Raw genomic sequence first — 15,912 nt, forward strand, 5'->3', positions numbered from 1 at the left:
CCTATTTTCGGCTCGATTCCACTCGACGCTCGCACGGAATCCTCTGATTTCCCTTCGCGCTTGAAAATGGTACCCGGCGATGAGTCGTTCGCGTCCTGTTCTCTCTCGCGCAAAAATTGAAATGGAAAACGTAAGTATGTACAAGGAGTAAAACTGTGTACTCGAGGCAGCTCGCTTCCCGTCCAAGTTTCGCCAAGGTTAAAAATCGCCGAGAAAGCAACGTTCAGCCTCACTCTCCGCTGGGTACAAATTCAGACGTATGATTATCATCTCTACCAAGTAGTTGGTTTCGTGGCTGGGATCCAGTGAAATCCTTGTCCGACTTTACCCGCTGCCAGACAACCGTGACTTTCCACAGAAACGTCGACAACGACTCTTACTCCGCTGGGAATCCACTTCTTCGGTAACATACGTTCGAATCATCATTCTGTACCCTGAAACGTGAAAAAACTTGTACACCTTGCTCGCATGGACCGTATATCTTAAAGAAGCATACATAGTTGCGAGAATAGACTTATTTCCACGAACATACCAGCTATTTCTCGAGTTAAACTTCGACCAGTCACTGTACCAAATGTAATCTAGATTGACCCGTGGATTCGTCGGAAAAATCTACTCAAACGAAACGAGGTGTCGTATTCGAAAGTTATTGTTCGAAGGTTCGCTCGAGCTTGGCTCTCGATTCACCCTGATCGAGACCCTTCGTTTACGAGGTCTTCCATCGGCCCCTGGCTGTCTGAACGACGCGAGCTCGGAAGGGCTGCCGCTAAAGATGGGCCTCGAGATGCGGTTTCCACGAAACCGCTTCTGAGGCTCTCGAGAACAAGCGAGGGACGAGGGCCCGACGCTCCCGTGGAACGGCACGGTTGTATGCATGCAAATGCGGCCACTCGTGACCGAGATGAAGCTTGCCGCCGCGTTTGTTTCGCATAAAGCGTTATCTGCACCCGGCCGTGGGGCGTTTTTACGTTTTTACGGTTATATGCATACGTGCTGGATAAACGGGGGACCGGTTATCGGACCTTCAGCCGATACAGCCCGCGATGAACACGGATTTCGCCATCGCTCGATTACCAGGGTGAACGGAGAACACCAAAGAACGGAGAACGCCAGCTACTCGCCTGTACATGGATGTGGTTCTTCTAGAAATTGTTGAACGAGCCACGAGCTTTCTTTGTATTCAGATTCCAGAGTAGAGTTGCTAGGTTCCCTTTAAAATATGAACCGTAGAATTTCCTCGCGGAAGGTGAGTCGTGTCGAAGACTCGAGGCGAAGAGTAAAGTATTTTCTCTCGAGGTCACGTGTGACGATACACGTGGATCCAGGAACCAGGGTGAATGGAACGGAGCGCATGTGAAATTCGTCAAGGGGAACCAGTTAAGCGTACACGTGACCAACGATTGTGCAAACTCGATTCACTGGAAACGCTCGAAAGAGAATTTCACTTCTACCTTTTCGATTCGTTTCTTCGCGCGGAATAACTCGTCGGCGTTTCGTGCGCCACGCTTGGTTCGTCCCTCTCCTTCTCCTCGCTGGAAAAAGAAAAGATTTGCGCGAAAATTGACGACTCCTACGGGCAGCAGCGTCGATTTGTCGCGCACCCAACGACACGTGTGTACGTCCCGGGGGGAGAAGCCGCGAATCGTTGACGCGCCGCGTTAAATCTGAACGGCGACGAGATTCCCAAAGGTTCCATCGACAAATCGAGGGACGGGGACCGTAGTCGCAGTTCTCGCTGGGTACGTTGCACGGCGGATCGAGGAAAAAGGAGGGCGGGACTCTTGTACAACGTCACGTCTTGTCACGTGTTCGAGAGCACCTCTTGAGATCTTCGTTCTCGATGCCTTGCACGAATAGGCACCCTTCACAGTTGCTTCTCGATCTTCGATCTTCCGCACGGAGCTTCCTCGGCCGTGAACGTACATTCTCGCCAGTTCCCCGGCAAGGAACTCGACCGTGAGCCATTTTATATAAATCGCGCGCGCCCCGGAACCCTCTGGGACCACGTAAACACGTGTCACGCTTATTAAACCATTACTTACGAAAGAACCTCCGTTTCTTTTTTATCCTGTTAACGCTGCAGTATCTTCTCGGATTATTTATCAAGCGTAACCTTCTCGTACTGCACGCGTATCGCAGCCTCGGTCCAGCACAGCCGCGCCACCGCGAAATCTGCGAATAATGGAGCTCAGAGTTAGCCTGAAAGGTTCGAAACGGAGATTAAGCCAGGCGTATCTGGTGATCGTAATTCAGAGCCGGGTGAACGCCGCTGCGTTCGTGCAGCCGCTGCTCTTTTCGCGATTTAAGCTTCACTTTGGCTAACACCTGCGCCCTCTATCACGCCTGAAATCGCGCCGCCATCGCCGCTGTTCCGCTTCGTAATTCTCGACGCAGCGGCCAGATATTATTGTATCGTCAGTTTTCCCCTCGACGATCTAGATCCGAAGATTCGCGGTGTTCGATTCGTCGCAGTTCACCCGGGCCACGTATTCTTCTTTCTTTGAATTCCAGTTACTAACGACTTTCCAACCCCCTCGAGTTATTTCGCGTTCGTAATTCGAGGCACACACTCCTGGTCAGAAGAGCTGCAGAAAAGCTTCAATTTCCTTGGGTCGCTCGCAATGTCCTCTTTTCCTCGGAACCAGACGCGGACCACGCGAAATAAACCGACAATTGTTGTATCGTTTTCCTATAGGCGCCGCTCCTTCTTCCTTGTCCGCGAGCTTAACGCGGACAGCCACGGAAGGCGAAACGTCTTCATCTCTGTGTTTCCTCGGCAAAAGAATTTTCGCCACGAGGCCACATAAAGAAGGATACCTCAGTATCCATGTTTCGGCTCCGCTGGATCCTCTCTTTGAACCATCAATGGATATTTCTCGTCCCGAGAAATCTACAATTTACAATATTTCGAGATATTTACTTGTCTATTTCCAGCAAAAATGTAATTTCGAAGTAACTCGATTTTACGCTCGTGACGTTGAATTTCAGTCTCGAATGTCCGTCGTGGCTGTTATCAAAACGTACTTACGCGTATCGCGAATCCCTTTATCGTCGCTTCTTCAAATTTCCCGTTGTCCGCCGCGTCTCCTGCGCCAGTCGATTCCACTGGACACGGACGAGCGAAGGAACCAGAGGGTGGGAGACGGATGAGAACGAGCGAAGTTGCGGAACAGGTAGCGACGTAACATCCAGGGAGAGGAAACAGACGTCCGCCCTTTGTAACGAGTTCGCCCGACTGTCTGCAGGTTGATTCGTGCGAAATAAATTCTATCGCAACTTTTGCTGGCGTGCCATTCAAAAGCCGCGCGAGGGATCCGCGGAAATTTCTGTCAGGATAATTATTAGCCTCTTCTGTACAGGACGTAAACTGATGTTTCAAATGGTAGCAAGATTTTAATGCGATTAATTCCAGTTTTTATTTTATATAGTCTATCCTTGATTGACAATTAGAGCGTCGAAGCAATCGCGACCGCTCGATCGACTTTGCGACAGAGACTTGGTTGACGAAGTGTACCAAAAGACGAGCCGAAAGTTCTGAGACGACGCGATATTGATTCCGCCGGCGGGCGAAGAGATTTAACGCACAATTACTCTGATTGAACCTGGTTGACTAACGGTCCGTGGGTTGGTCGCAGAATTGGCGACATCAAAGGGCAAACCAGCACTTGCCACCTCGTTAAGGTAGCTGAAAGGAGAGCCAACAAGGTCTGAAAAGGATACACGGTCCCGAGAACCGGTCTTTGTTATCAGCTCTCGGTATTTCTCGTCACTTCGTTCACCGCGAACCAAAACGAACGTTCCTCCCTCCGCGCTCTATTGGCTGGCTGCGTGTTCCGTTTACTTCAGCTTGGCTCTCGCATAAATTCGAAACACCCCTGGGAATCGCCACGTCGAATTCAGCCGAATTTAAGCTCTCCTGAAGACTATCGTTAGGGAAAAAATGTATATCAGGTCGCGTAAAATTCCATCGGGAGCTAGAAAATAGTAGTTGCTACTCGCACGCGTTGAATTATTTGCGACAGAGGGCCGAAGTTTGCCAATTTCAAAGTTGCTCGATACCCACCGCGAATATCAACGGCAGACAGACGATTTTACTTGCAAATGAAAAATGTTTCTGTTATGGTCCCCGCGTTATGCATAATTTCGATCGCGAGAGCTTAATAGCGCGGCTCGAGGACCCGAGGAAGCAACCTTCAGGACCTTCGTTAGAGTCTCTCGTATTTGCCCTATCAATTTCACGCAATCTGTTATTCGCAAACAAAAATGATTCGCGTCAGCGCGGTAATTAGTACACAGCAGACCGGATGCATTAGCGATTAACGCGCGAGTAAATCGCCAGCTCATCAACGCGGAAGGTGACGTATCCGAATTTTAATGAGCCACCAATCGATAGGCGAATAACTTTCACCGTGCGCTAACTAGCGACGATAAAAGCCCCCCTCGTGACAATTAAAATCCGCGAAAATTCAACGGCTAGTTTGTCCGCGACGTATCGAAAATTCCAATTTAGTTTCTCTACAATTCTATCGCCAATATTCCAAATAAGTCCTTGAAAGAAATGAGGTACAAAGTAATTCATAATTTGTCCGTGGTAAAATGCAAGAATACAGTTGGCAGAGATAACGAGGCTAAGGGATGTAATGTACATCCGTGCTCGCTTTTTCCACGATTTCGTTTGGCAATCGTAAGAGAATACTACACTGCCCGCTGCGGTATCCCTGACCCTTTTGCGTCCAAACAGGATTTCCTGGCAACGGTACCGCGAGCGCTGGTCCACGAGCCGTGGAATAATTATGCGCTTGAGACTGGATCGTGTCCCAGGGGTTCGATTCGTGCCTCGAATCGAAAAACATCACGCGTCCGGCATCAGTTGGTCATAAATTGATCCTCGTTGATAGCCACGTGTCACCTGTTACGCAAACGAATAATATCCGTGCGTGGATTTATCGTCCGGCCACGGTTCGCCTCGAATCAAACCGGTGGCGAACGCGTTGAACGCGTCGCGAGTTCTCCCCGTGGCGGATATTCATCGATCGCGTCGTTCGTCAGGGGACAGAGAAGGAAACGGCGGGTGCAACGTCCGTGGAACGTTCGTAAACTTCGAGACAGCGATGGTCCCGATGGTTCTTCCGATGAAATACGCGCAACGATAACGTAGCTCGCGATAACGTTGCCTGGAGAACGGCCTGGATAACCGTGGCCGCTGACCAGGCGCTCTGTCCGAATTTTTACGATTACTAGGCGCCATTTTCTTGCACTCTCCGGCTCTGAGCAGCTTCGAAGATCCTCAACTGCGAGAACTTGGAACATACGTGTTCCTAGCCCTTGATCGAGGATACCTGTTCGAGTGTTACAGTAGAGTAGATCGAGAATTGGTCGGACAAGCGAATCTGGTTGAGGAACCGTGGAGAATTCTTTGGATGAAACGTGACCTTTGAACAGTTGGTTATCCTACAGCACTCTCGCTGAAGATCGCCTTCTTCCGTGCGACGGGAAAAGTTGGAAGGTCAACGAATCGAAAAGGAAGCTCGACAATGCGCCGTGAGCGTCGTGGCACAAGGGAACGCGCGTCGTCACGAACGACGCTTGCGTGGCGCGGTTCGTTAAGAAGATTATCTTCTTTTCCTTTTGTCGCCGACACGGTCATCGAACGCGGAGCTTTCCCGATCTCTTGTATAGAGAGCGAATTCAGACGTCGCTGGCTATTCTATATCCTATATATTCCACTGTCTCGTTTGAACTCTTCGTTTCTCTTATCCCTCGATGGTTTCGAAATTTTGTTTCCATCGAGTCGAACCAATGGTTTCCAAAAATTGATCTCGCCTCGCAAACTTCGTTGAAAATATAAAAAAAGTCCTCGCACTCACACTCTGACAGGCGTCTTGGGGAATAAATGACTGGACCACGACGCGGTACAGGTGCGTCGCGTTTCCGTTCCCATATGGTCCCCAGGTGCGTCGATTCAGCCACGTGAACGGGAAATTGGATTCTTTTTTCTCTCGCCGAGTCGTTTTATCGGAAGCGTGACTGGCCAGTCCTTGGTGACTGGCAAGATCGATGCCCGTGCCACTTAATTGCTCTCGTTATCCACCCCCGCGTCGCTTCAACCCCCCCCCCCCCCCCCCTCGCTGCGGCCTGGACCTGTCGTCGATGATGTAATTACCAGCGCAAGCGTTTAACGGCAAATTAACCGGAAGTTTATCCTCTGCCCTTTGGTCCGTCGGGTTAATTAGCCGGGAATAAATTAAGGGACGTCCGAGTGGGCCAGCGCCTTGAGAAAAATAAATCAGCCGTAAGAGATTCGCGGAGCCGGCGCGGCGAATTTAATCGAGCTTCAGGGATCAACAGGAAGGGGAAGTGTGTTTGATTAATGTTCAGTGACTACGGTTAAAATTGAAAAATCACCCACTGGAGAGTGTCGTGAGTGCGCTATAAAAGTGAAATGTTAGGGGGTAAGGTTTCGTTAAATGTGCTGGGTGTAGGCAAGAGGGGTAACTTATACGACGACGACCTGACACGGGTGAGACAGCGGTTCCAGCGAGCAGCCGCGTGAACCGACCACGACCAAATAAGCATTTTCAACTTCGACTCGGAGACCATCCGCAGCTCGCAAAGTTCTCCGAGCACCGGTACTTTCAACCGATACGGCGGCAACCTTTCTCACGACCATTTAGTGTTCGCAAGACAGACGGTTCCCGGGGCTATTTCTCGATTTCATTTCAAGATCGATCCGCCTCGCTTTTCAACATATTATTCCGCGGCCACCCTTTGTCCCGCGCTTAAGAGAATTTCTTCTTTATATTACTTTCTCGAAAGCGAAAGGGATTTAAAGGTCTTAGAAAATTGATGTAACCAGGCACATTGACCACGTTAATGAGGTCCCCGGCAAAAAGTCGAGATTTAATTAAAAACTTTAATTAAACTCGGTTCGGTCGAAGCCTCCAAAGAGTCGTCAGTCTCGCATCGCGAATAATACCGCGGCGGTCATTTACGCGGTCGTCCAATACGGTTTCATACGATTTGAAAATACACGAGCTATCGACTTTTCGAATCGATACGGGTGTTTTTTCTTTCAATTGATTGCTCGATAAAGCGGTTGCCATTTATCAATGAGAATTAATATCTCGCCGATTGAACGTTCCGCGGATAATCCAACGCGTTCCATAAAACCGTTCACCCTTGTCTCATAGGATTTTATATAAAGTGCGATTACCACGTGCCACCTGTTGTGGAGGTACGCAAGCCAGCGTCGTTACATTTCGACTATTTCTGATCGCCATCCCTCGCGTTCAGTCCCTTCGTGCCGAGTCAAGTTCCGTCTCTTTGTCGCCGCCTTTATCCTGTCCGTCGCCAGCCATTCGTCTCCGTTCTCCGTCCCCACGGCCATTTCCACTTGTTCGCGGGTCGCGGTGGAGTCGTCGGCTCAAAGGACGCTCTAATGGGGCGGATATTAAAAAATAAACGGAACAGGGCGGACGCGGAAATGGAAACGGCCGTGGGCTCGACGAATCGAGTTTCTTTTTACCAGCAGACCTTCCGCTGGCGATTACTCGATTAAAACGTAAATTAACCCGACGGCATTGGGATTCGTTCGCGGTTCCTTTGACTCGTCTCGCAGCGAGTTACCGTTTCTTTGAGGGACTTTTTCAACGGCTCTCGCATCGCCCGCGGAGACATCCCGAGATCGAGGGTCAAAAGAAGTCGCGATCGCGTTTCCAACAAGATTATCGAATTTACATCAGTCCGCAGGAGTCGCGACGTGTGATCGGTTCGCGCAAGAATGCAATGCGAATAAAATGGTCGCACAGTTCCGGCAGAACATCGCGAACGTTTTCAGATATTGACAAACGTTCTTTTGCACCCAGCGAATGAATAAAGAATTCATAAATAATGCCCTATTTCGAAAGCACGATGCGAGCATTTAAAAAAGCTTGATTAAATTGACGCACGTTCCGATGAATTTATACGGCTGTGTAATATTTTAACACAGTGTGGTCCCGCCTCTATTTTCACGTTTTATTCCCGTGTTTTCATAACAGATGTGATTTATCCCGAAATATTTCACGTTTATTTTACGTCCGTGCATATGAAAAATAATTGTTACAAAGATTAAATCGATATCTTCATAAAAATGGGTTGCTCTTTTGGGGACGAGCGTGCGTGGTATTTGTTTTGTCGATGTAAATTAGATTATTAGTGACGAATGGAGGATATTACGCGGGTGTATTAAGCGATCTGATAATTACTTACCGCATTTTACTCGAATGTAACATATTTCAATTAGAGGTAAAAACGGATAGTGAATAATGCGGGTCGAGCATAAACGACCGCGATAACGAACCATATATAACCCCAAAACGACCCACCAAAATCTCATTACCTCGTCCGCGAATTCATTACAACGCCGGCTTTCGTTCTACCCGGAACGAACTTTCCCCGGGGCCTCGAATAATCGGGAGATCGTCGAGGAGCAGGAAGCTTCATAAATCGTAACGTCGTTGGCATGATTTACACAACGTAACTGACTCTTACGGTTCACCTCGCGGCCGTAGTTTACCCCGTAACATACCCCTCGACGATATACTCGACGAGGAAAATGAAGTGTCGTCAGGCCGGGGGAACGATGATAGATGCCGATCTTCTTATCCCAAGGAAGTCATACTCGAAGTCACTAGTGGGGCGATGTCGTAAGTAGATAAGTCCTTTATGGCCAGACGTACCGAATAGGAGGAGAATTGGTCGAAGTTAGTCGAAGATTAGCGAAGAACTTATAAAGAGGATTACGTCTTTCATTTCCCAGAGATATTCGCTCTCGAAATCTCTCCACTGGAATAGACTTTTTCTATCCCTTGTGTCATCACCACCTCGCAATGTTACGTCCTCTGTTCGTCTAAAAAAGAATTCCGTTTGTGTACCCTCGCGGTCGAGTTCTCTCGATGGCGTTCGAGCAGACCGATTCAAGGGTCGCAACATCGCCGGTAGGAATTGAATCTCGCAAACAACCCTTAATCGGTCTATCCAACATGTGTCCCGCCATCCGAAACACTCTGGCCGCGGCACGGGCCACGGTGCAAACTGCTGTTCCCACCGGGACATTTGAATACGCGAGTTGTACGTCCTGTGCCAATGTATTAACTTGCCGACGTAAGGACCGGTTGCCTCAGGGCTGAAAGCCATCGCAGTTGGTTAACTCAAGGGTTGAATGGCACGAGGCGGACCGTAACAACTCCGTGGAACCGAGGCGAGATAACGCCAAGAGCATTCCATTCGGTCATCGTACGCGTGCCCATCCGCCTTACGCTTCGAGCGGATAGAGAACGACGATCCTCGCAAACAGTGGAATCTCGAGCCGTGTTCGGTCGGGCGTTAATTTGATGACATAAACAGGAGTATCGCGTTACACGTGCTCACGCGATCTTAAGCTGGTTGACTTCCAAGACGTTTCACTGGTGAACTGTGAACTGATTATATTCTCTCCGATAAATTACACAGCGAAGTATCCGTGTGACAAGTGTATACGAGGGAATGGTCCTCGATAATGATGATCGATCCAGCTGAAACGCGAAACGATTTCCAATAGCTTCCAAAAGGGAGGCTTACATCGTCGAACGAGTCCGACGAGCGCGCGTACTGCTTAGCCAGCCGTTAATGCCGCATTAACGATGCTCGCCGCTCATCTACGTGCGTCCAATCTTAATGGCGGCCCTCTCCGGCTCCCCCTGATTTCCCCGCGTAATGGTTTATCGAACGAACGGGCGCGGAAATTGCCAGCAGCTGGCCAGCCTGGTCTACGCGCGTTCCTCTAACGAGCGTCAAACGAAGCGATCGCGTTAACAAACACGCGCGGCCATATTCCGAACGATTCGAGCCGGTATAGACCTCGGGTGTCGCGTCACAATCGAATAAACGTGTGCCTCGTACCCTGTTGCAGCGTGTCAACAGGTCAAGCACGGCGTGCAGGCGGTATTCGGTCCGTCGGATCCCATCCTGGGCCAACACATCCACAGCATCTGCGACGCACTGGACATTCCACATCTGGAAGCCAGGCTGGACCTGGACACGGAGGCGAAAGAGTTCAGCATCAACCTCTATCCCGCACAAAATTTGCTCAACGCCGCTTATCAGGACATCATGGAGTTTCTCAACTGGACCAAGGTCGCCATTATCTACGAGGACGACTACGGTGAGTCGCGCGACCGTCCACCACGCGATTTTCGATCCGTTCATCCCCCCGCGACGGTGGTTAGAAACAGCCTCAGACGCGTTCGACCTACGACGGTTCGTACCACCTACGCTTGCCACGCTCTTCGAGCTGGACGAAGTTTTCTTGGCAAGAAAATGTCCCCCGTACCGCGAGTTTAATTAGTTTTCTTTCTCGTCGATACAAAGAGAACAACTCTGGTAGAAGATGGAGGCACTGATACAACAGTGTCGTACTTTCTCCCTCTCAATGTTTTCACGAACGATTTCAGCATTCGTTAATTGGCATGCCTCCAGTAAACTTTCGTGCAACAAAAGATTCGCACGAATTTATGTAAACTCTTGGAAGATAGAATGGGGACAAGAACAGACTGGTGCCAAGTGTTTTTGTCACGGGGCATTAAAAGCGATGCATATTCATAATCTAGTCGCGCGACACAATTTATCGAGCAACACGCGGTTGCAAGAAAACAGCTCGCCCCGCGCAATTCCCGCGGCCGATTCCTCTTCGTTAATAATGTTCGTCGGTAATAATCTGTTCGATTATTAATTCGGATCGAGCGTGTCGGTGAATCGGAGGGCTGCGAGAGTGGTGGTACCCTAAATGGCAGAAGAATCTCGATTTAAACGACGACTGGGGAACGGGGTCGTCGACACGCCGGCCCGTTAATTGCGCCGATATCCTCGACGAGTTTACCCGGTCGGGTTATCAATTCGCTGAACAGCCAGCGGAAGAAAGCTCCTCCCAATTACCAGTCCTATTAGCAATAATTACGAGCCGCGGTAATTGAATAACGCCGATTAATAACGCTCTCGTAGCCGGGACGTAAAAACCGAGATAACGAAATTCATTCGTAATGAGAAAACCTACGCCGTCCGCGTTCGTCGCGCCGTTGAGGAGGAAACGTCTTCCGGCGAGGGCGAATACCGTCTAATTAATTCGCGAAATGGCGGTTTTAAACTGCACGGGGATTCCTTCCGGCGCTTTCAACCGGTTTTCCACCCTCCTCCGCGTCCTCCGCCATCGCGTCGTTCCGCGCTCGCCGCCATTCTTCGGCCCTTACGATCTTCGACGATGAATAATGGAAGAGAACGAATGGAATTATGTAAAAGGTACACGTGCTCGCTATCAACCACCGTGGTCCGGTTCATTTCGAGGGCTCGTTCCGTCGCGGCAAAATTTTAATTAACACCCTCGAAGTTTCACTGCTGTCGATGCTGGAAGACACAAAGGAACGGGATCGCGTTCCGCTGCAACCGTGCACGCATTGTTACGCGGTAAACCAAGCTCGCGGGTAAGTCGTTGGTTGCGAAGTACCGCGATACAATGGAATCGGCAATCGATTTCACCGGCGTACGTTGCTGCGGTCGGAACAATCGCTGGTTCGCGCTACTGGTCCGCTGAATTATCAAGAAGCATACGCTTTGATAATGGTAAAACGATTACAAAACCTTTGTACTCAGTCAGGTTGCATTTGTTATACGAAACGAACGATGGCCCTCGCGTTCAACCTGGGATGCAGTTGGCGCCAGGTGAATTCGTCCGTCGTAAGCATGGGCTGCGTGCTCGACTGGTGACAGATTGTTACAGCACGTGCGTCGCTACCGCATTTCGTGCGCAACGAACGTGACTCTTCCACCGGTGAGATCGAGGAACTCGAACGTCACCGATGGTGAAGTGAGCACATTCGTCGTTGGACAGTCGCACCTCGCGTCACCCTCGAGCTTCAAATTGGGTACGCGACGAAAATGCATCTCGTCCAGAAAATCTTGTCAATTTCCTAGCGGACAGAGCGGACGTTCGCGTTTTAACGGACGCGTCGGACAATCCAGCCGGGACCAACAAGCACCCTCGCAATGCGAGAGTCCGCCGATACGCGGCAAGTTTCATAACTCGCGTGAAGTTTCCAAGACTCGATAGGATTTGCCCGGGAACTTAACCGTGGACCGATGAAAACACCTCGAGCTTAACCGCCCCGACCAACGAGCTTATCTATTCGCGGAGGTGCACGAAAGTTACACGTACAAGCCGATTACAACGCCCGTAACCAACGACACGCCCCTTCTACCATCGCGCGTCACCAGCGGTGAGACCAAACCGATCTCCAGACCAGAGATTTACCACTGCCCCGGAATTTCCGTGTTTCCTTCCACTTTCCTTTCCATTTCGCCACGCGAAGGTAACGAATCCTGGCTCGCCAAAACGGAACACGTACCGATCGCATTCGAACCCTCGTCCACCTGGTGATTCCGTGCCGCGTAACTTCATCCCCTTCGCCGTGTCGAGAGCCAAACCGTCCGCAACGATTTCCCGTCGAACTCTTGTCGAACTTTAATCCGTCCAGTCTCCGCGAACTAAAGCCTGAACTTGGTGAACGTTGCTGATAAACCATGCACGATTTAACGCACGAACCCTCGGGGTTAAACTTGACGCGCGACACTGTAGAAAGTATTTCAGACTGTGTCGAGTTACGAAATTTTCTGCGAGAAAACTACGCGTAGCCGTGGCACGCATGTTTCACGGAACAGTAAAGGGGTTAACGACAGTTATTTCAGGGGCGAAAGAAAAAGATCCGTGTCAAAACGCGCCAGACCTGCGAAACGGCGCGTTGTGACAAGATTCACGAGCGAAATTCCCAGCAACCCTAATAACGCTTTAACGCGGGCACCAGCCTTCGTTATTTCGAGCTGTCAGCGTTTACCCTCGTTATTCAGAGCGGCATCTTTCATCGAGCCCCGGAAGCGAGAGTGTACGAGGCTTGCGGAGAATTCCTGGTCCTCGTGGACCAGCGTCGCCTCGACACGCGTGTTAATCTCGCGCCCACCGATCGTTCGTGGTGCGTTAAAATCCACGCGCGTCGGAAGTTTTCCATCCTGGACAGCCGCTCGAGGAAAACACCTCGCGAGACTCCTCGCCGGGAAACTCAGAAGCTTTTGTGGCTGCTTTGCATCCCGAGCGCATTCTTCGAGACGGCGCAAGTTTCTCCGTGGGAATCCGCGTCTAATTCAACTTGAGGGAGCTGTTCGCGAACGAAGTTACGCGACAACGGGTGGAGGGCCTCTGGATTCCTGTTTTCAAGGGACCCCGCGTTTCCATTTAGTTCCTTAGATCTAATTTATTCGCTGGCAACAGGGACGACTGAGGTCAATTCTCGATCGGACGAATAACCCCTGTCAGGTCTTTTATTTCTTCGCCTCCGAATCAAGCGTCTTTTTCACTTGCCCGCGACTTCGATTCCATTGCGCTCTCAAATAGGAAATACCGCGGGGCAGTAAAGCTTCTCGAAGAACGTATGTGGAGGTATGCAGACCCTGTTCCTAATCTTGGCAGCTGGATTCCGTTTTCTCACGTCCCGGGAATCCTCAATGAACTCTGATCTCGAGCCATCACCGTCCATTGTCGAAGTTCGAAGCGCTCGTTCGAACGCTGGCCCTTCGCCGATCCTTCTTATTCTCCCGTCTACATTCGCGATTCTCGTGGAACACGCCGGACAATGGCGAGGCGCGACGCAGCATTTTAAACCGCGAACGCGATATCCGTGGAATATCCTTTACCCTTCTCTTCCTCCTCCTCCTCCCTCGACCCAAATCGCGTGGTACCACTTTGAATGGCGCGACGATTGTTAAACTTCTCCGCTTATCGAGGAACGTCTCAGCTGTTCGCGATATTCCCATTTCCCATGACGGACAACTCCGTTACGTCGCGGGATCCAACCTCCTCGCGGCGCGTAGACATTCTTGGAAGCACTTTGCGCGTATTCGCGTCACGGAAACGGAGGCGTCACGGGCAGATCCGCGCGATATTGGTAACGGCTCGTCTGCTCCCCCTGGGGCGGCGCGACATCCGACCATGCCGGAAGTATGTATCCAGTTCGCCACGTACGCGTCGCGCGACAGCTAAATCACCGCAACGGGTGAACCGACGGTTGTCTCTGCCACCCCCGCGTCGCGTCGCTGCGAGCTTAACGTTCAAAGTAGCGGAAGCGTGTCACGCGATTCCGCATGGCGAGGGCGGAATTTACAAGAGACCGTGGAGAGTGCGTGAAGGTTTCGAGCGTGAGAAATTAAGGAAGAAAAGAGAGGCGAAGGGAGTACAAGGATGGTCGTAGGGAAGGTTCGAGCGAGGGAAGATAAGGACGAAAGAAATATGAGAAGGCTCGTGAGAAGAAGATCCTGCGAATTACAGTTGAAAGGGAGATACTTCGGGTGTTTAACGCCAGTTTCGTGTCAGACGTCGTGATTAAGGACTCAACGCGACTGAGACACTCGTTGTCGCAACATAACGAAGAAGATCCAAGAAGAAAAGAAAAGGGAAACGTACCAGGCTTTGTCATTATCGTAAAGGACAATGAAATGCCTTTTAGGGAAGAGGCAAGTGCCTGGACACCGTTCTATTGGTGTGCTTAGAGGCGAAGGTGCAGTTAACAGGAATTATTCGATGGCAATAATCCTGTGTGCCTGATCTAAAAGTAAGTGAGAATTATTCTCGTTTTATCTTGCCATTATTCACCTGTGTTTCAAGGAAGCTTTACAGCCAGTCCAAAAGTTCGATCAGTCACGTCCTTCGGAATCCTTGAGCGGCTCTGGCCCCTCGGTTCACACCTCAGACAATCTTCTTTCGCGCCTCGAACCCTCCAGAGCCCAAACTACCGTGTAGCTACTCTTCGTTCGCCCAGACGTTCCTCTTAATCACGCTTGAAACTCCAACATACTCGAAAGCATTGCGAATGTTCGCGCGCAACCACCGTTCGCACTGATTTATAGCGAGATACACCACTCGACACGTTTCACGCAACGACGTTTAAAGACGACGTAGCATTGCGAGGATCTAATCGACGTCTGCGTCGTGTTTCGAAGAATATTAATCTTTCGACGACCGCGAAAGAACGCGATGGACGCGTTGTCGTCGACAGTTTATCATCGTCCACGATCCGGCCGTCTCGATAAAATATACAAGCCGAAAGACGGCGACGTTTCAATCCGCCGGATATCAGGCGTCCCCCATCGCGGGAGGAAAAAGTGAACGACTTCCTTCCTAGCGCTGTGGCGGTGCAATATTTCATCGAGCGGCGGATATCGGCATTCGCGGCACGATCGTAAGTGGTTGTCATTAGAGCAGAGGCAAATGCCTGTATAATAATTTGTTTCGAAGCGGGACGGGTCTCGAATGGTTTCGAGCGTCCCCGGAGGAATCATCCCCCAACGTGGGCCGCCTTGGTCCCCCGTCTCGCGCGTTTTTACGCGGTCAAATCGAGGGGCTGGTGGGACCAGCTTGCCGTCTGGTCCACCCACTTTGTATCGAGCGAAGATTTATGTATAAACGGTCCCTTTTTCGAGTCGTTTTTCCGGGACGAAATAACCCTCTAACGATCACGGGGCGGTTGGTTCGCGCGGAAAAAGCTCGACGATTTATCCTGTTATTATTGTCGACGCGATTCTCCAGTGAATATCCAATGGAGAAGTTTTGACGCGCGTCGGTAGCAGCTGTTCACTCTATTGAATTCGTAACGACGATGGGTAATGGTTCGAACGATTAATTGTTCGCTTTGCTTGTTAGCAATTTAATTACGGTAAGGGCTGGCCGAATATTCCGCCGGGGTAGAGTTTCCAATAATGCAGTTCAATTGTCCGGACGTGGACGTACGTTTTTACTATTTTCACGATCGACCATGCATCTTCTTTAACGACCAGACGCGTGTCGAGGAGACACGA

General features: G+C 50.4%; 1 protein-coding gene across 9 annotated transcripts in view; it reads left to right on the forward strand.

Moving 5' to 3' along the window:
• Positions 1 to 15,912, forward strand: part of LOC143432839 (glutamate receptor ionotropic, kainate 2) — a 257,821-nt gene that overhangs the window by 204,336 nt on the left and 37,573 nt on the right. For 8 of the 9 annotated variants that reach the window (XM_076909748.1, XM_076909753.1, XM_076909749.1 and 5 more), the window contains exon 4: positions 9,932 to 10,183. The exons of the other annotated variant lie outside the window; for it this stretch is intronic. In XM_076909748.1, the coding sequence (XP_076765863.1) occupies positions 9,932 to 10,183 (252 nt within the window). The remainder of the gene's footprint in view (positions 1 to 9,931; positions 10,184 to 15,912) is intronic. 9 annotated transcript variants of the gene reach the window in all.

The sequence above is a fragment of the Xylocopa sonorina genome, chromosome 2 (genome assembly GCF_050948175.1).
Source record: "Xylocopa sonorina isolate GNS202 chromosome 2, iyXylSono1_principal, whole genome shotgun sequence".
In the NCBI taxonomy this organism is placed as follows: Eukaryota; Metazoa; Arthropoda; class Insecta; order Hymenoptera; family Apidae; genus Xylocopa; species Xylocopa sonorina.